Raw genomic sequence first — 21,574 nt, 5'->3', positions numbered from 1 at the left:
TAATGACTGTCTCCAACTAGCTAGAGTCTAACCATCTCCCCTTGTAATCCAATGGCACTATCATCCATGAATAGCCCAACAATTAACAGCCTGGAGGTTACTGTTAACTAAAAACAGAAATGGACAAACTATGTAAGTACTCTAGCTATAAGTGAAGATCAGAGATGAAGAATTCTGTGGTGGGCCTACCTACAGCATATGGAGCAGCCTGCCTTATCCACGCCTGTTTGCAATGTAGAATCATTGTTGACCATGGATTGATACATTATTTGAAAAAGTGAATAAAATAAAACAGATAAAATGTGTGTAAAAATATAACTTTGTTGTGCAATTCAGCTTTTGTAAAGATGGCAAGCTTCTGTGCTCGACGGATCCTACAACCACCACTCCAGGTGAGCGATTACTTATATATTTCCAGTGTCAGAAAGATGAATCTACGTTAACTTTGAATTAAACTGGGCCTTCATTTCTAAACAAAGATTTGGAATTTTTCTTTTCTAGTATGTCAGAATGACAAAGTATATTTTGACTGCCAGAGTGTGGATACATTTTGTGCAAAGACATGTAGAAGACATAATAAGCAATGTGTAAGTAACATTCATCTGTTCAACATCATCTTTCATGCTTACTTGCAAATTTTTTAATGTGCAGTTACTCCAAAATGTTAATATCAAACACAAAAAATTCCTTAAATATCTTCCATTGCAAAATGCTTTCTTATACCGTAAATTTAAGTGCAATATCAATTATTATTTGCATCATTGATGGCCTAAATGTAATGGCATATGCGCAATATATAGATTGTGAAGGAAGCTGTTCTACCAATCCTATAATAATTAATTGCTGAATAAGGATTGCAGTTTAAAACCAAAGACTTGAGATTTTGCAAATTTACATTGGTTAGACTGTATCTCTATATATGGAGTGGGTTTTAGATATAGTTGAAAGGAATAGTAATGATACTATGACTTTAAGAGGTACATTTTGTCCTTTTTTTACGAAAGAGTTTGAGACAGAGGTGTAGAGCAGCATGCACCAAAACCTATAAAGTAATCAGCTCGTCAGGCCTTTTTCTTTTTAAAGTTAGAATAATATAAGCAGCCTGAATGGGTGGGGTAAGCCTCCCACAGAGGCTTTTTTAGCTTTAGCCTTCAGTATCGGTTGCTGAAGTCTTGAAGCTGAGTGTGGAAGCTTTTATTCCTCTCTCTGTTATGCCTAAATGTTGGGATGCTCTTCCTGCTGCTACTTTTATATGTGAAACAATCTATTTTACCAAATTCCAGTTGCCAAGGCGTGTTTATGGGATGTTACTATATTGGAACAGTTAATTAGTAGTAGCTAATATATCTCTTTTTTTGTTACACGTTTCGATAGAGTTACAGTCTAACCAATTCTTTTTGCTTCATTTTAATTTGTTTGCATTTTCATTATCATGTATGAATAAAGTGAGTGTTGTTTCAAGCCTGATAGTTTAATCAATCGAATTGCATCCGGAACACGATGCCTTACCGTTAAAATTTTTAAAAAGTTAGGCTCTAGCCAATCTTCTGAATATATTTTGCTGAGGTTTGGTCTTGTCCATAACATAATTAATTATTTTTTTTGACAGAACTCCAATAGTCACTGTGTCCCACGCTGTGTCTGCCCTAATCATCTTGTGGCAGATGACAATGGAAGATGTATTCTTCCTGAGAAATGTCCTTGCTCATTTGGAGGAGAAACCTATACTTCAGGAAGCACTATCCAAAAGGATTGCAATAATTGGTGAGATTCAACAACTGGAAGTACACAAAACTAGCATTACTAAACAATGAAGTGCTTGTGTTTTTGCATGATATTGCATGATACTCTTAAACTTGCAGTGCAATCACAAAACAGTTAGTCCCCCTGGTATACGTGAGGCCATACTTTTTATTTATGGGTTGGGAGCACAGAGAGGGTCATTCGTTGACCGTTCAAATCTGACCTGGAAAATACCAGCGTAGAAGATTGGGTATTCAGTTTGAGTTTATAGGGTTCTTTGGCTGTAAGACAGTGCTGAGTGCAAGGCCTGCCTCTGTGTGCTGGCATGATACTGCAGTTTCAATAAGAATGAACACATCCCTCAGTAGTCACCCCTCACACTGCAATCTATTCATGACAATGTATGCCACTTCAAATGCTCCATACTACCAAATGCATGCCCTTCAGCCATAGCCCTTCAGATCCTTGCACCTACCACCCTTTCTAACCTCTTTGCTTACCTGTGCTCCTATACACACTACCCTGGCTCTGTATGACCCCATGACAACTTTGTGCCATCTCATGATAAAATTTGACCCAACCACCCTTGGCAATTTTATAGATCTTTGATATTTCATTGGGTTTGTGTAATTCCTGACCCTCCCCCAGTCATTCCCCACTCAGGACGCATGGCTCTCTTTCTAAGGGTAAGTGACCACATCACCCCCACTCCCACCATCACCTCCCCCCCCCCCCCCCATCCACCTACCCCTCCATTTCAGAGAATCCCCAGAGCATATCTGTAAGTTCTTCCAATCTCCTCTGACTTGCCAAAATAAATTTGCTGAACTCGACCTGTTTTCACCTGGTCCTCCCTGCACACTGTGGGTTCCAGAAAGTTGGGATACGTAATCCTTCAGCTATGTCTGTGAGCCATGCATGTGTGACCATCCCCAAATCCATCCCTCCAAAAATCCGACGTGACATATTCGGGTGCGGGGTTTCTGACTCACAGGGATTTTCATCAGGATACACAGGTTCTGGTTGCAGAGAATATCTGGGCCTTAGCGGTTACCTATCCCCCATCCAACCTCATCTCATCCTATTCTTACATTGCCATATCCATCATGGACTTGTTCTTCTTATCAGCATCTGTGTTATTTCTGTAAGTCACTCTGTGTAAAAAAAAGTTTCAAAGTTCACCACATTGTGAATAACAAAGTTTTTCTTGTATTTCCTGTTGGATTGATGACAGGATTGATGAGAGATTACAGGTTTTCATCCCAGATACTGACTCCCCACAGACAGAATCATTCTTCCTAATTTTAAAAATCTCGGTTGGACCACCATCAGACTTTTCACTTTTCTAGAGGCAAAAGAGGTCAACTATTCAGTTTCCTCTCATTTTAATCTCTCAGTTCTGATTATCAGCCATATAGGTTTGGTTTGCATATTTCTTACTGCCACTCCTCATGCTAAACTCCCGCTTTTTCCCCGTATCCTTGCATACCATTTCTATCCAAATAGTCACCCAATGCCCTCTTGATTGCCTCAATTGAAACTGCCTCCACCACAATTCCAGGCAGTGCATTCCATACCATAACGATTTACCGTGTGAAAGAGTTTTTACTCCTTTAATCACACTTGTTTGGTTTGTATATCATTTTAAAATCTATGCCTTATCATTCTGTTTTCTTTTACAAGCAGAAACAACTTCTCCCTGTCTATTGCATCCTGCTCACTCACGATTTTGAAAACCTCCATCAATTCTCCTCTTAACCTTTGTTTCTCCAAGGACAAAAGTCGCAAAGTCTTCAGTCACTGCTCAGAACTGAGATCAGAACCTGAAGCTGTTCTCTTTTATATTGTAGCACATGCAAGGCGGGATACTGGGAATGCACCAAAAATCCATGTCCAAAGGACTGCCTCGTTCATGGAGAAGGCCACTATGTAACCTTCGATAGAAAAAGATACCTCTATGATGGCAACTGTGAATATGTTTTGGTTGAGGTATGTTACGGTAGGAATGAGGTGCATTCATCCTTGCAGAGCTGACAACCAGATCAGGCAAATGGCCAGGAAATCAATTGCTCTGTAAGTTTTAGTATTACACTAGATGAATACATTTCTACACTAGCCATTTGAGGCATCCTTTTAGTCCAAGGATATAACAGCTTAAAGGATTTAAGTCCATTGCTTAGAGCATTACAGGCAATTTTATTATTATTATTATTAGTTGGCTTACTTTAACCATGACAAAAATATAATAGGTAGATACAGACTTTTGTTTTAATCATTCATTCATGGGACCTGGGCAGCGCCAGCAAGACCTGCAATCATTGCCTATCACCAATTGCGACGGTGGTGGTGAGCTGCCTTTTGAACTGCTGCTGTCCATTTGGCATAGGTACACCCAGAGTGCATTTGGGAAGGAGGAATTGAAGGTATTGTGAAATAGTTCGAAGTCAGGGCACTGTGTTTGATTTGAAGGGGAATTTGCAGGTGGTGGTGTTCCCGCATACCTGCTGCCTTTGTCCTTCTTGATATTTGTGACTATTGAGTGTTAATGATGGAGGAAGAGAGTATTTAAGGTGATAGATGAGATGCCAGGTCAGGTGGACTGCTTTGCCCTCAATGGTGCTGTGCTTCTTGCATATTATTGGAGCTACACTCATCCAGGCAAGTGGACATTCATAGGCTCATAGAGACCCTTCAGTCCATTATGTCTGTGTCTCTCACCAAACATCTATCTATTCTAATCCCTATATTGGCATTTGACTCCTCTCTGCAGCCAGAGAGGATTTGAAAACTAATGTCAGAGTCGCTGCAATTTCTTCCCTTGTCTCCCACAGCAACCTGGGATACATCTCATCTGGACCTCGGAATTCATTCACTTTCAAATCTGCTAAAATCGTTAATGCCTCCCCTCTCTCAATGCTAATTTGTTTAGGTATCTGACAATCCCTCTACCTAATTTCAAGATCTACATCATACTCCTCTACACTGAATACAGATGCAAAGTAATCCTTGAAGATCTTGCTATGGATTTTGGTTCCACACACTGATGGACAGTACACCTTCACACTTTTGTCTTGTCCATTCCAAATACTGGACTAAATCTGGGGAATCAGGAGGTGTGTTATCCATTGTAAAATTCCCAGCCTCTGGTGTGCACTTGTCATCACAAGATTTATGTGACTGGTCCAGTTAACTGATTTCTACAGGTTGCCTTCTGTGGGGACTTCAAAATCACATGCTGTAAAGGAATTATTGCAGTAACCTCTGGATTTCTGGATTTTAACTCCAAATGTGCTGACTCCAGATAGCGCAGTTAGTTTGATATTTATACAGATACTGACACTATCAGTGTTACCACCATTACAGTCAGAAATCACAGACCATTGCTATTGTAAACAACCAACGACAAATTTTAAATACTTACAGAATCCATATTGTGTGGTAAAATATTTGATCGTATTCTCTAATGTTGGAAAAGACATTCTTTTGAATTCCCTCCTTGAACCTTGGACATAACATGAATTTATTTTGTCCCTGATTTTGTGCATAGCCATTTTATAAAGTTTCAAGGCATCTAAACTGTATTGTAATGACTAATTCGTCTTCACTTGAAGTTATTTATTTGTATTTGCATTTAACCTCAAGTAGATCACAGTAATTGTACATGATAGAAGAGAAGACATCTTAATTTTGTACAAATAGGTTATATTTGTGTTTTATTTTCATTTAGCCGGTAACTTCAATTATTGTGAATATGAAAATATTGATGATGATTGTAGTGTCAACTAGTCTTGTATGGTTTTAACATCCACGTTACTGAATGAATTTGATTGTTAAATGATGTTAGAGTGCCAGCACACATATTCCATTTCTGATTTGTTTCAGGATCAATGCAGTCAAGAAAATGGCACCTTTCAAATCCTGGTGGAGAGTGTCCCATGTTGTGAAAATGGAGTGATATGCTCGAGAATTATCAGAATTTTTACTGAGGTATCTGTTTTCAGTTCGTAACTAGATTGAAGTGCCTAGGTCATTCAAAATCTTGTATAAGGTGGGGATTAAAAGGATGCTTTCTCTTTTGGGTGAGTGCAGAACAGAGGGCACTTTTTTATAAAATTGGATTTTCTTCTCTCAAAGTGTTGTATGACTTTGGAACTCATTTTCTCATGAGGTGGCAGAGGCAGGGTCATTGGATTTTTTTGGCAAAAGCAGATAGATTCTTGTTAGGCAAGATAAGATTGGGAACATGGAATTTTAAAAGCAAGCAGATCAGTCACAATCTAATTGAATACTAAAAAGGAATCAGGGCTAAATGGGTTACTTCTGCTCTGGATTTGTATATTCATCAATCTGCAACCATTAATATGTTCTATTTGACGTTGTATGATAATAGGAGAAAGTGAGGACTGCAGATGCTGGAGATCAGAGTTGAAAAGTGTGGCACCCAAGCATCCGAGGAGCGGAAGAATCAACATTTTGGGCATAAGCCCTGATGAAGGCCCAAAACATCAACTCTCCTGCTCCTCAGATGTTGCCTGACCTGCTGTGCTTTTCCAGTGCCACACTTTTTGACATTGTATGATACTATTTGAATTTATTTCTAAAGAGCTTACTGTGATTATACATTCTCTTATAAATATTCTAAATCATTGGGATTTCTTCAGGCTAAAGAATTCAAACTACATGATGGCCGAATGACAAGAATTGAAAAATCCTTTGGTCAAACCCAATGCACAGATAGTTCCTACTCACTTCACACAGTTGGACTCTATTTAATCATTAAATTTTCCAATGGGATCACTGTGATATGGGACAAACGAACAAGAGTTTCAATCACATTAGATCCAAGATGGAAGGTAAGCGCATGTTTCAAATATTAATATTTCCTCATTTGGATTATTTTATTAGTGTAGAAATTAATACAGAGAAGCAAAGATTGTAGGCATTAAGGGCTTATTTGTTTGCAAACACAAATGTGGTTTGTTCCCTGTTCAGTACAATTGTACTTCAGTTCATTATTGATGAAGATGATGAAGAATGTTTAACTCAATGTGGGGCTGATTTAAAGAAAAATAAAAAATTCTAATTAACTTGTTTTTCTTTGGAATGTGATGTTGAATTGTAACTGGCATCATTAAATATGTTAAAATAAAGCTAATCTACCTGTAAATGTACATCAAAGCTTTTTATTGATTCTAGCAAAACATGGGAGTTATGATAGTGTTTTTGGATAGTTGAAGGAGGAACAGTTGAACATTATGTAATTGGTTACTCTTTCAATGTATTTTCCCTGGTGTAGCTTTAGACCATGTAGATAATCATTGCCACTGAGCATTCCTGTTGCCGGTCAGTATGTTTGATCCTAACTACATACAACCAATCATCATTCCCAAACTTGTGGCTGTTTGGTTGAAAGAACATAAAGGCAAATGTTCCACCTTTGTACTCTGGCTCAAGGTATTGCATGCAAAGATCTGGTGGCCGAGAATGGAAGAGAGTGCTGTTAACTGTTTTGAGGCTCATCCTATTATTCAAGCCAGTGTTGGAACTGAACAATTTCCTGCTGCTGCTACTCACTCCCTTTGAACCAGAAAGCATCAACTGTTGGTTGGATGCCCAACATTTGTTGGTGACATTTGACCCAGTCTCAAAATGCCCTTGGATTGGAACCAATGGGTATAGGGAGCTACTGTGCTGCAGTTTTCATATACATCTTAACATTGACTTATAAGTTGCCGCATTCCATTCAATGCCTTAAATTTCTCAGCATTATAATGATCTGGATTGAAACATGTTTTACGATGTATTAATATGTGAGCACACACTTGTTTCAGAACAAAGTATGTGGTCTGTGTGGAAACTTCAATGGCGATATCACAGATGATTTAACAACACAAGGAAACTGTTTAGTGACAAGCACGTTGGAGTTTGGAAACAGCTGGAAGTCCTCAGTGTTCTGTTCCGATGTAATGAATCAAACATTCCCGTGTGACAGAAATCCCTACTGTTCAGCATGGGCTCAAAGGAAGTGTAGCATTATCAAGACTACTGTCTTTCAAAGCTGCCACAGCAAGGTAAAATTATTGTCAAGCATGTTACTTGATGTAACTGGTAAGTGGAATGAATCCCCTTTCATGGTATGTATTTCTGACTCTGTCTATATTGATCTTATCAGGTTGACCCAACTCCATTCTATGACACCTGTGTCCAGGAGACTTGTTCCTGTGACTTGGAAGGGAGGCATCTGAGTTTCTGTACATCTATAGCAGTGTATGCAGAAGCCTGTAATAAAGCTGGTGTTTGTATTGACTGGAGAACCCCAGACTTGTGCCGTAAGTATTTTCATTATTAGGAAATGATGAATGTATTCCCAATTCTATACTGACATATATTTAGCTAATTGTGGTTTTGAAGGATGCAGTTTGAAAAAAAAAAGGACTTTGTCAGCAAAAGAAGAAATAGGATATACTTTTGGCAGAAGCAAAAGGTTAGTCCTTAGATTGAGATAGATAAGACTCAAGGTGGCCATGAGATATGTACAGAAGAACCTCGATTATCCAAATGAGATTGGTCGGGAGTATTTTGTTCAAATAACTGCTTGTTTAGATAACTGACCTATTCATAAAGAAAGGAAGCATTTACGGGACCTTGAAATCTTGTTCAGATAAGCCAAAATTCGGACAATTGATGTTCGGATAACCGAGGTTGTTCTGTCTAGAGAAGTGTTTGAAAGTTATTTGTGGATTGTTGGGAAAACCTGCCTGGTTCACTGATGTCCTTCAGAGAGGGAGACTGCCATTCTTATCTGCTCTGGCCTATATGTGACTCCAGACCCACAGCAATGTGGTTAACTCTTACCTGCCTTCTGGGAAATTAGAATTGGGCAAGAAATGCTGCCTAGTCAGTGACTCACTCATCCTGTGAATGAATAAAGAAAAATTAGTGCAAGAAAGGTAACAGTGTTGGATTGATCATAATGTTAAGGGGGAGGTGGGAGTTCATGATCTTGGTGGTGGATGATACCTTTTGAGAAGTTGAAAGCTGACACCTGCTGGTGGACAGATCAGAAGCTTCAGGATGGGGGAGCAGAATGAGATCCAATGGAAATGGGAGAATTAGGATCTGAAGGTGATGAGGAAATCAGAGAATTCAAGAGGGTGCCACTGCTTTATGAGATTAAGGGCCTCTGACCATCGGGGCTCCTCTGGGAGACACCTGACTCCAGGGTGCAAGTCTGAAGGCACGAACCTCCAGAATCCACTGTCCTCACCTTGAGTCAGGCGTCAGGACTCAGCTGTTAAAGTTCAAAACCTGCAGGGCTGAGAGGCTGGCAGCCTTGTGAGAAAACATGGCATTCCATCTTCTTGAATAGGGGGTGAGAGGCCAGTTTTGGTTGATAGACAGATTTCTGACACTTTAACATACCTCTTGTCAGACTCAAACCCACCTATCTCTTGCAGCTAAAATTTAGCCCTGCTGTTCAGATACGGGGGCCCATGGTGGGAAGGATGCGGTAAACCTTGGCGCGGTTCAGTATAATTCATCAGTACATTGCCTGGAACAAAGGATGGTAAACTTGGGTTACATTGCCCAGAGGAGAAAGTGAGGACTGCAGATGCTGGAGATCAGAGCTGAAAATGTGTTGCTGGAAAAGCACAGCAGGTCAGGCAGCATCCAAGGAACAGGAGAATCGACGTTTCAGGCATAAGCCCTTCTTCAGGAATGAGGAAAGTGTGTCCCAGACACTAGGTTATTTTAGGAATGATTCAATCATGGCACTCAGGGGAATCGACGAGGGAGGTCAGAAATGATGCTTCTCGTTCAGAAATTTGGAATGAAGTAGAAGAAAAATTAAAAATGACTTAGGCTAAGTGAACGCAAAAAAGTTTCTTCTCTCAGGGTTTTGAGAATATGGAACGTACTATCCCAGAAGGTTATATTTGTAAGATCAATTAAGGATTTTAAAAGGGAGAGAAATACTTAACGTATATAAAAGATGAAGATAAATAACAAGGAAAATCAAAAGAAGTGATGCTATAAATCAGAGACAAAAAAGAAATTGTTGGAAAAACTTAGCAGATCTGGTAGCATCTGCGGAAAGGAATCAGAATTAACGCTTCGGGTCAGTTGACTCTTCCTCAGAAGCTGTAAAAGGATTTTCTGACAATTTCTATGAGTTCTGAGGAAAGGTCACTTGACCCGACACATTGATTTCTTTCCACAGATGATGCCAGACCTGCTGCGCTTTTCCAGCGTTTTCTTTATATTTTTGCCATAAATAACAAGGAAGAGTAAAGTAAAAAGTTCGCTATTTCCAACAAAAATATGCATTCAGCTCTTTTGGACCAAATAGCTTTTGTTTCTGTAGCCCAATGGCCTGTTACTATGCTATCAAATTAAAACAGCATTTTCTGTGAATCTTTCATAAACTTGCTTTAGTTGAGTAAACCGAATAAATATGATTACAATTTGACTCTTATTTTGCAGCGGTATATTGTGATTATTACAATGCTCCTGAAGAATGCAGTTGGCATTATCATCCATGTGGAACACTGACAACAAAAACCTGCTCAGATCATTATGTTGGAAAGAAGTTCTCTGCTAAACTTGAAGGTTTAAATAACATTGTTACCCTTTTTATTGAATTTAGTATTCATGTTCTTATGTTTAGATACTTTACATTTATACTTTAAGTGTAGTTCTTGAGGTGAACATTGTGATGCCATCATGGTTTCATAGATGTTCTAAAACTTAATTAAGATGCAAAAGGGTTTTCTGACAACTTCTGTGAAACTAACTTTGATTTGTTCAAAACGCAATAGATTTAACCATTCTGATTTCCACTTTGAATAGTTATTTCATATATATAATAGATATGAAAGAATCATGAAAGAACACTTGTTGTGATTGCCAGACTTAATGTGAACATGGATGTCATGAAATGCAAACCATAAACATAGATAGATCCAGCGGTGACTGTGTAATTTGAAGCTTCTTAGCATTGTATATTGCTTTTTGTTAATACAGGCTGTTATGCAAAGTGCCCAGTGAGTGCTCCTTATTTGGATGAAAATATAATGAAATGTGTTAAGTTGGCTGATTGCACATGTTACCACAATGGGAAGATTTTGCAACCGGGTGAAGTAATTTGGAATGTCTGTGAAGAATGGTAAAGTACCTATCAATCATTTTCTTATTTTACCAATCCCTGCTCATGACAATAACATTGGTCACACTGTTTTTCCGAAGTCAACTACTTAGTGACTTAAAACGATAAACATTGCTTTTTCTGTCCTGACTGCAAGGTTTTGTAGCATCATTTATGTGAGTGCTATTTCTCTCCATGTGCACAAGGAGCTGTTGAGTTCAAAACTACAAAAGCGAAGGAAAAGAGGCAGAAACCTGGATATGGTTCTATGTCTACTATTGATTGCTTTCAGATTTCCACAGTTTCCACAGCCATGTGAGGAGTCTTCACTTACAGATGTGCAGGATATGTGTTGAATTGGGCATGAATTGGGTATTGGTGCTAATGACATTTAAGCCTTAATTCAGTCTAGGATTTTTGATAAGACATCCATATGGAGTTACAACTGAAGAGAACCTCACAAACACCACTTCCATCGTACCAAAGGGACCGAGAGAACCTGTTCAATGAGGCCTAGAAATCAGTTCTACTTTCTTCACAGTGAGGCACTAAATTCTATCTCGTGTCTTTGACAGAAGCCAGAAAGTGGTGAGGTGATGCCCAATCCTGCTGCTATTCATCTCGTGATTTCTAAAGCAGTGACATTCAATCTCTTGTTCTGGGTACAGAAACTGCTCAGGAGCACATTGTCACTATGCTGATAACGTGACTTTTAAATTCCAAAAGGATCAGCTCAGGGCAGGTCCAGTTCAATTTGTTCTTAATGACCCAGAGACAGAGGGACTTCATAAAACTTTATGAATTTGAAGCAAGCATTTTTATCAAATGGCAGGACAATATCAGCAACATTTACAGATGTCCCAATGACAGGAATTCAATTATTTTTAAAGAAGTAATGAAAATAATTTACCTTGCTTTTTTGTAGGAATTAAAGCAAATGTGTTCAATTTCTCATCTTTTTAAGTTTATGAAATAACAGACAAATACATTGCATGATTGATTATCGACTTTACAAAGCCATTTTGATTCCATTATGTTGTGTGAGTGTGTTGAAATTGCCAGGTTTTTGGTGTGAATGTTTGCCCAGAGAACTGAGTTGACAAAGAGTTGAGAAAATGAAAATATTTTCCTTTGTTTTACAGTAAATGTGACAATGGAACTGTTACATGTAGAAGTAAGTAAATTTGCTTTTGTAAAGAGTTAAAATGTTAGCTTCAGTGTATCAAGATATTCGTAAATGCTGGTATCCTAAAGAATAATTATTTACATCATATTCAGTACAAATAGTGGGCAAAAAGTACCAAATGTATTTTCATATCAAGTTTTACCACTGGCAATTGCAGATTTGTATCTGAATGCTTCATAAACAAAAGAATAATGATGCCTTAAAAATGAGTAAGCAATTGGAATGGATCATGAACAGCTCCAAGCTCAACTTGGAGAAAACTACTAGCATTGACATAGAGTAGCAGTCTGTATGGGCCATGTACATCACATTCAAAAGGAACAAGTTATTTAAAGTTTGCCTCCCTCTCATAGCAAGGTCCTTGCATCACAGTTGTAAAGGGAAACATGGAATCACAGAATCATAGAGACCTACAGAGCAGTAACCCCCCACGCAGGTCAAAAACAGTGCTGTATCTGTTGAAATATAAGCAGAAAATGGTGGAAATACTCTGTAGATCAGTAGAATTTATGTAGAGAAACAGAATCAACATTTTAGGTTAATAATCCTTCGTCACAACAGTATCTCTCAGTGAAAGTCTGGTCCTAGCTTCCTGGTACTGAGGCAGGCAGTTGCTCGGCAGATTTCAAGGACATTGTGATACACTCACAAAGGACAATGTCTCTTTCACTGGCATTTCACAACTCTCTTTATGACTCTCCTATAACCCAGCAATCCCAAAGACTAGTCTTGGAATCAGCAAGCTGTGTGGTTTGAACCAAGACCTGTTGCCTCTAAAGCCTTGCAGAGAGTTTATTATGTTAACTCCAGAGATAGAGGAAAAGGGAATGGTCAGATACAATAGGCATCAATTTGGCCAATATACCAATGAAATCATCTGTGTCTTTAGGCAGAAGTCGTTGAAAAGTCAGCCAAATCTACAAACAGATTTGACAACGTCACAATTGGCATGTTAAAGCTCAACTGACACGATTCAGCATTCAAGTGCCACAGTTTTGATTTTAGCTTACACTTCAGAAAGTGTCGCTACAGCAATGCAAACAACCAAAACTGGGGCCACAACTGGCTCCAAGTGAGCAATAGCTTCTTTTGACAAAAGTAGCAGGAGCAGTGATGCAATTATCCTGTTGGAATTGCTCCTGGGAATATGAAAACCATTACGTAACCCTTGTAAATATTTAGATCATTCCTTCCAGCATAACATCATTCAAAAATCATAAGTGCATTTTTTCCAAATTCAGCTTTCAGAGCAATGTCAGCTCATAAGTCTGGTCAGTCTGGTCAGCCTGTTCTTTTGAGTGAAAATTACTGAAAATGTAAAGGTCATTAATTCTGCTGTTGTTAATTTGCAGCAAGGACAGCAAAATAATTCACTGATGGAAGTCCACAAGAATAAGTAGACATTTATAAAGCTTATATATAGTCATCATTTTCATTGTTCATTTTATTCTTCAGAAGGGGTCACTACAACAGTGAAGCCAACAACTACCATCTCCACTACTGTCTCCATATCAGGTGAGTGAGTGATGGCTTTTTTAAAATAGACGGTAGTTAAGACCAATGAGAAAAAAACAAAATTTGTTTCAACAACACCCAGATAGTGGAAAGAGACTATTTCACTCTTTGCAGGCTTTTAATCCCTGACTTCCAGACTGAGTTGATTAAAATATTACAAACTCGAATGAAGCTCAGTCAAATTGTGACCATGAGCAGAAATATACAGAGTTTATATATAGTGTTGATCCGTGTTTGTCTTAAACTACTTGTTTTCCAACATGTACTGAGCATTTATGCCCAATGACCTAATGTTTGATTGAAATCTAAAATGCGTACTTTAAATTCATGGGGATATTCTGCACTTTTTCAGAGTCCCATAGAATTATTATCATGCTTCTAAATAATAATTCTTTTGACAAGTTGTATTATTAGAATAAATCATTTTCTTCTTTTTCACAGATAACAATTCATTACAAATAATGTTTTGGTGAAATTCTCAATTCTGCAGGATTTCAAATTGGAGATCAGTAATTTTGTTTTTTATTTTTCTTTAAAAGTGACAACTACTCCAAAAGAAACAACCTCTGCAACAGTTATTGCTGAAACCACTACACCGGGTGAGTTAAATCCTCTCTGAATAGACACCATCAGGCATGTTCACACCAGTCCACTTTCCCCAAACTCAGCAGTTCGACAATGTCACTCAATTAGTTCAGTCTTGCCAATGGGTGAGACAGTTGAAATGTTAAAGACATTTGAACTTACAGTGAAATTCTGCAACATGACATTTGCACAAAATAAAACCAAGGAAGTTATTTAATGTCCAAACTGCAAGGGAAAAAAATTATATGGGTGCAAAGCAATTGATTTGATTGGTTTTCTTATCTTTCTCAGGTGTCAGTACAACCATAAAACCAACTACAACCAGATCCACAACCAGCTCCACGCTGGGTAAGTGTTGGCTATTTACAGTATGTTATAGCAGGATCAGTTACAATCATCCTGTTGTCATTGATGTCAGAGTACAAGTCTACTACTTCATTGTTGGAACTATCTAGCCCATTCTATCCAGGGTAAATTGGGTGAAAACAGATCAGTGCACTCTTTTGCAAATTCAGTTTTCAGACAATGAAATTATTAGTTCAATATTTGAGACCCTTCCTCTTGTATGGAAATATTTAAATATGTAAATGCAATTGTTTCTGCTATTGATTCTTCATCATGATGACAGTGAAATGATGAAACTCTAGAAGACCAAATAGGTATTCAGGATCAATTGTAATGGCTTTCATTACTATTCCTACACTTCATTGGGGGTCATTATAACAATGAAGGAAACAATTGACTTCATATTAGGGGAGTGATGGCTCATTTAGCACATAGACAGACAGGAGCAAAAGCAGTGAAAAAATCATATTGCTACAAAGCACCAGATCGTGAAAGGATATTATTTCATTCCTTGTGGATATCTCGACCATTTTTTCCAGAGTGAATAGGTTGAGAGTTAACTACTTTATGAAAGCGATTTGGAGTGTGAGAAAGAAAGGTAATTTTGGGTCTATGTTTTTGTACATCTCCATCTCTCTTAGACTGTACTTGCCATCCAGTATTTACTGAACATTATTTTACATACGCTGTAATAGTTGAATGAAATGGAAATATGCATTTTAAGTTGATAATATGCTTCAGATTTTCAAATTGCTAAAGAATTGATATGATATCCTGTCAAAGGATGATTCTGGGCATGATGAATTGTTAGTATATTTTCCTTTTATTGCGTTGTGCAGAAGGTTGAAATTATGTTAATGTTCTCTTGACTATGAACTTGCATACATTATGTCTGATGGAGAGAAAGAGTAAGAAACTCACTTGTTTTCTTGCAATAAACATTTCTCTTCCTTGATAATTCTCAATACTACAGAATTTGAAATTGGAAATCAATAGGCTTGATTTTTCCCCTTCTTCAGAAGTGACAACTTCACCAAAAGAAAGAACCACCACAACAGTCATTGCTGGAACCACTACAATAGGTGAGTGAGATTCGCCAACAATAGACACCAGTCTGTTCGCACCAGTGCATTTTCCACAAATTCAGTGTTTCTAGCAATGACAATCTATTTATTCATTATAGTAGACCTTGACATTCTGTGGAAATGTTTGAAACCTTGAAACCATCAGAATCTACGAGGTGGAGGTACCAGTGTTTAACTGGGTTGGACAAAGTCAAAAGTCACATGACACCAGGTTATAGTCCAACAGGTTTATTTAAAATCACAAGCTTTCGGAGAGCTGCTCCTTCATCAAGTGAAGGTGAATCTACATTACACCTTTGCAACATCAATTTGGAGAAAGAAAAGCAGTAGAAATAACAATAAAGGTGTCTAATATGAACTCTATTACTGGTGAGCGCACCATACTATGAGTGCAATCCCATAAAGACATGACACATTTATAATGAAGAAAGCAGTAGATTATTGCAGAAATTAACGTGCTTAAAATTAGAGACAGCAAAACTATCCATAAAATACCCTGAAATTCATTCAGCTGAAATTTACAGAAACGCCACCAATAGATGCAAGGCAAAAACAACTGAACTCACAGTTAATCTTGCAATAACACATTTGTTGAAATAACACCAAAATGGTCGACTGAGAAACTCTACAGGAAAAAGGAAGTTATACCTAATAAAGCAATGACATTGATTTGTTTTACTTCCAGAAGGAATCAGTACAACTGGATTCACTACCAGCTCCAAACCAGGTGGGTGAAGATTCTGACTGCTAAACTATAACAGTGTTTGGAGGTACCAGTGTTGGACAAAGTCAGAAGTAACATGACATCACCTTATACTCCAACAGATTTATTTGACATCACAAGCTTTGGAGCACAGCTTCTTCATCTGACAAAGAGGTAGCGCTTCGAAAGCTTGTGGTTTCAAATAATCCTGTTGGACTAGAACCTAGTGTCATGTGACGTCTGAAATTATTGCAGGGCAACAGATTTCAGTTGATCCCAGATATTTAAAGTCTAATATTTCACAGTAGTAATTGTTTGGGACGTTGGATTTATCGGTTAGAAACTGATCAATGCATTCTTTGCAAAGTTTCCTTTCAAGCATTAACAATTTATTCATTGCTTAATACATTGTAGAGTTTTTGCTTCATGATGAAATATTTAAAAATTCAAACATAATTTATTCTGAGAATGGAATGTTTGAAATCCATAGGAATAATAGGTTCTATTGCAGTGAATTTCACAATTCCTCCAACTTTTCTTTAGAGCTCACTACAACAGTGAAGGAAACTACAGCTGGCTCTACACCAGGTCAGTATGGCTTTGTTCAGCGTACAACATCAAGATCCAAACCTATTTTGTTGCCATAAAACCCAGGTAAAGCTAGGGTGATATTTAATTCCTCATATACAATGCATCCATTTTTAATACCATGAGTTAATTGAGAAAATAGCTCAATCAGAGTCACGAAGTCTCATATACATGAGGACAAATGTGGTGTCCATGGTTATGGACCCCTCCATCATTACCGGACCTTGTCAAAGGATTTCTCTCTTGACAAGATGTGTTCTTTGTTTTCATGCTTAGGATCAGTTGCCTGAAATTATTTCCTGAAAACATGAAATGTTTTGCACATGTTCTTTTGCAAATATGTTTGATACAATCGAAGATGAAAATGTTAAAGTTTTTAATTTTAACGCACCAATTGGAATGCTCCATTGACTGCTCATGCTGTAGTTTTAATAGAATTCACATTGTTGATATTGCCGAAGATGGAGGATTTGAAATGGGAAAACAATCACTTTGAATTCTTTTTTGCCTTCCTCAAAAGTGACAACTTCAGCAAAAGAAATGACGACTCCAACAGTAACTGCTGAAACCACCACAAAAGGTGAGTGAGATCCTGAATGAATAGACACCAGTGAATCTGTTGACACAAGTGCAAATTCCCCCAGTTCAGGTTTCCATTATGGCGACCCTCTCGGTTATGTCTTGAGCATGGTTCTGTTGGATCAGTATGGTTTCTCAGTTCATGACTTCTGTACCTACTACTCTTTGCTTATCATCTGCATCCCAGCAAAATAAACAAAAATATCACTAAATCATAGTGTGGGAAAAAAGCTTGTAATAATTGGGGAATTGGAGTACACAAATACGAAGTGGAATACATACAATATGATAGATACAAAAGGTAAAAAAGCATTTGTCCTGCATTCAGGAAAACATATCCAGCCAGCACGTGACAGGACCAATAAAAACAGCTGCAGTTCTGAATTTTCTTTTGGAACATTAATCTGAGCAGTTGATTTCGATCACAGTGGGTAGCCATTTTGGACATGGTTGTGATCATAAAGTTGTACTGACTTTCAATGTGAAAAGGATCAACTTTGAACAGGAGTAAAATTTCCAAATGAGAGATCGGAAAATTTATGAAGCAACATTCAAAGAAAGTAACATTTTTTCCTAATACTCTAGTTTCATTTAGAGAGATTTGTTGTAAAATTCTCAAATTGCTGGGAAATAACATGCATTGTTTCATTCTTATTCAGAAGTGACCTTTTCACCAAAAGGAACACCCACCACAACAGTTATTGCTGAAACTACCACAAAGGGTGAGTGAGATCCTCTATGAATAAACCTCAGTGAGTCCGTTCACTCTCCACCAATTCAGGTTCCCTTCAACGATCAGCTGTTTCACCAATCGTGAAGACACTGTTTCTTGGTTGAATGTTTTAAAACATTAATCACATTACAATGCAGTGTTCCATTTGAGAATCGCACAGTAAAACAGTCTAATGACAAATCACTGCAGTGATAGGTAGATTTTGAAGCTGCAGTACTGATGTTTGGTCTTGTTCTCCCAGAGGACTCACAGCAACACCAAAATCAACTACAACCATGTCCACAAACAAAGATGCTGATCAGTTTTGAAACGATGTCCACACATTTAAAACACATGAAAAGATGCTAATTGTCAGAATCTTAAAGATGCAATGTTTGTTCTTGTGAAAGAATGATTTTGTAGCCATGTTCGGTCCCATTGTTACGTTTGTCATGTAATGTTTACTTATTCGTTACTAATGTAATTAAACCGTTACTTTGCCATTCATTTCAATATGCTTTTTCATAAATGGAACATTCATTTTAATTGCTTTGGTAAAATGTACTTCACTTTACCTAAATCTCCAGTTACAATAAAACAAACTCTTATTGAAATTCTCAGTGCTGCAGTATTTGAAACCAGAAATCAGTCATTTTGATTGTTTCCCTTCTCTTCTTCAGAGGTGACTGCGACACCAAAGGAAACAACAGGCACAACAGTTATTGCTGCAACCACTACAACAGGTAACTATTGGCTTCTTCCAGTATACATCAGCAATTCTCTTCACACAACAATATCACCTTCTCTAGAAATACCAGAGAAATGATCCGACGTGAAACTTTCTGACAATAAGAAGATTTATATGTTATGAGGCATTAATTGGATTTATTTTTAACTTCAGAAAAACTCACTCCAACAGTGAAGCCAACACCAACAGGATCCACCACCAGTATCAAACCGGGTGAGTGAAATGATAGAAATTCACAAAAATGAATAAGTCTTTAGGTTGTATTATAGCAAATTTCACGATTCCTCCAATTTTTGTTTAGAGCTCACGACAAGAGTGAAGGAAACTACAGCTGGCTCCACACCAGGTCAGTAATGGCTTTGTTCAGTGTACAGCATCAAGGTCAAAAACTATTTTGTTGCCATAAGACCAGGTAAAGCTAAGGTGATACTTAATTCCTCATATATAATGCATCCAATCTTGATAACGTGAGTGAGTTGTGAAAATAATTATATGTATAAAGCTCAAGCAGAGTCATGAGGTCTCATGTCCATGAGGACAAACGTGGTGTCCATGTTTAAGGACCCCTCCATCATTACCGTACCTTGTCAATGGATTTCTCTCTTGACAGGTTGTGTTCTTTGTTTTCATTATGTTTCTGCTTTGGATGAGTTGTCTGAAATTATTTCCTGAAAACATGAAAAGTTTTCCACATGTTCTCTTCGCCATTCTCTTGCAAATGATTTTGGTGCAATCTAAGATGAACAAGTTCAAGTTTATAATTTTAATGCACCAGTTGGAATGCTTCCTTGATTACTCATTCTGAAGTTGTAAAAAAATTCACTTTGTTGATATTGCCCAAGCTGAGGGATTTGAAATTGGAAATCAATCACATTGATTCATGTTTTTCCTTCTTCAAAAGTGACAACTTCACCAAAAGAAATGACTACCCCGACAGTTACTACTGAAACCACCACAACAGGTGAGTGAGATTCTGTATGAATACACACCAGTGGGTCTGTTCACACCATTGCACATTCTCCCAGTTCTGGTTTCCCTCTCAGTTGTGTCTTCTGCATGGTTCTTTTGGACCGATATGGATTCCCAGGTCATTACATCTGAACCTACTACTCTTTAAATAGAATCTGTATCCCAACAAAATTAACAAAAATATCACTAAATCATGGAAAAACGCTCGTAATAATTGGGGCATTGGAGAATACAAATATGAAGTGGAATACATACAATATGAAAGGCACAGAGGGCAAAAGCATTTGTCCTGCATTCGGAAATACATATCCAGCCAGCACGTGACAGAACCAATAAAAACAGCTGCAATTCTGAACTTTCTTTTGGAACATTAATCTGAGCAGTTGATTTCAATCACAGTGGGTAACCATTTTGGACATGGTTGTGATCATAAAGTTGTACTGACTTTCAATGTGAAAAGGATCAACTTTGAACAGGAGTAAAATTTCCAAATGAGAGATCGGAAAATTTATGAAGCTACAATCAAAGAAAGCAACATTTTTTCCTAATACTCTAGTTTCATTTAGAGAGATCTGTTGTAAAATTCTCAAATTGCTGGGAAATAACATGCATTGTTTCATTCTTATTCAGAAGTGACATTTTCACCAAAAGGAACACCCACCACAACAGTTATTGCTGAAACCACCTCAAAGGGTGAGTGAGATCCTCTATGGATAAACCTCAGTGAGTCTGTTCACTTTCCACCAATTCAGGTTCCCTTCAACGATCATCTGTTTCACCAATCATGAAGACACTGTTTCTTGGTAGAATGTTTTAAAACATTGATCACATTACAATGCAGTGTTCCATTTGTGAAACACACAGTAAAACAATCTAATGACAAACCACTGCAGTAATAGGTAGATTTTGAAGCTGCAGTACAATGTGTTTGATGTTTGGTCTTGTTCTCCCAAAGGACTCACAGCAACACCAAAACCAACTACAACCACATCCACAACCCAATCCACATCAGGTCAGTGATGGCTTCTTTTGACAACCAATTGCAGAATCATGAACATTAATCATCGTTTCCCAGTTCCTAGAGCTCAGAGTGACATGATACTACAGTCCGTTGATAGTTTTCCCAGACCTTGCAGCGTGTTGAATTATGCTTGAACAGAATGCAAGCACGAGGAGAATTGTTATGTTTCATCTTTAAAAATGTCTCTGCTTATGTAAGAAACTGCAAACTTCCTAAAATTTGTTGATCAGATTTGAAACCATGTCCACAAATTTAAAGCAAATGAACAATGTACATTTCAAGATGCTAATTGTCAGAATCTTAAAGATGCAATGTTTGTTCTTGTGAAAGAATGATTCTGTTGCCATGTTGGGTTGCTTTTACGTTTCCTGTTGTTGTGTTTGTCATGAAATGTTTTCTTCTTCTTTACTAATGTAATTAAACCCTTACTTTGCTATTCACTTCAATATGCTCTTTCAAAAATGGAACAATCATTTTAATTGCTTTGGTAAAATGTACTTCACCTTACCTAAATCTCCAGATCCATTAAAACAAACTCTTATTGAAATTCTCAGTGCTGCAGCATTTAAAACCAGAAATCAGTCATTTTGATTGTTTCCCTTCTCTCCTTCAGAGGTGACTGCGACACCAAAGGAAACAACAGGCACAAC

General features: G+C 37.7%; 1 protein-coding gene across 1 annotated transcript; it reads left to right on the top strand.

Moving 5' to 3' along the window:
- Window positions 1-510: 510 nt before the first annotated feature.
- Window positions 511-21,572, top strand: LOC122561446 (mucin-19-like; the record flags this gene model as incomplete). Its single annotated transcript, XM_043713189.1, has 24 exons — window positions 511-587; window positions 3,594-3,732; window positions 5,626-5,730; window positions 6,405-6,596; window positions 7,575-7,814; window positions 7,916-8,072; window positions 10,228-10,353; window positions 10,768-10,909; window positions 12,031-12,062; window positions 13,530-13,589; window positions 14,129-14,188; window positions 14,466-14,522; window positions 15,539-15,601; window positions 16,290-16,331; window positions 16,851-16,895; window positions 17,416-17,475; window positions 18,134-18,196; window positions 18,867-18,929; window positions 19,088-19,147; window positions 19,236-19,280; window positions 19,836-19,895; window positions 20,534-20,596; window positions 20,859-20,915; window positions 21,538-21,572. Coding segments are annotated over exons 1-24 (2,043 nt in total), but the record flags the coding sequence as incomplete, so codon positions are not given.
- Between the last annotated feature and the right edge of the window lie 2 nt (window positions 21,573-21,574).

This window comes from Chiloscyllium plagiosum, chromosome 23 (assembly GCF_004010195.1).
Source record: "Chiloscyllium plagiosum isolate BGI_BamShark_2017 chromosome 23, ASM401019v2, whole genome shotgun sequence".
NCBI lineage: Eukaryota > Metazoa > Chordata > Chondrichthyes > Orectolobiformes > Hemiscylliidae > Chiloscyllium > Chiloscyllium plagiosum.
Note: the sequence above shows the minus strand (reverse complement) of the source record. Positions and strands in the feature narration are given on the sequence as shown.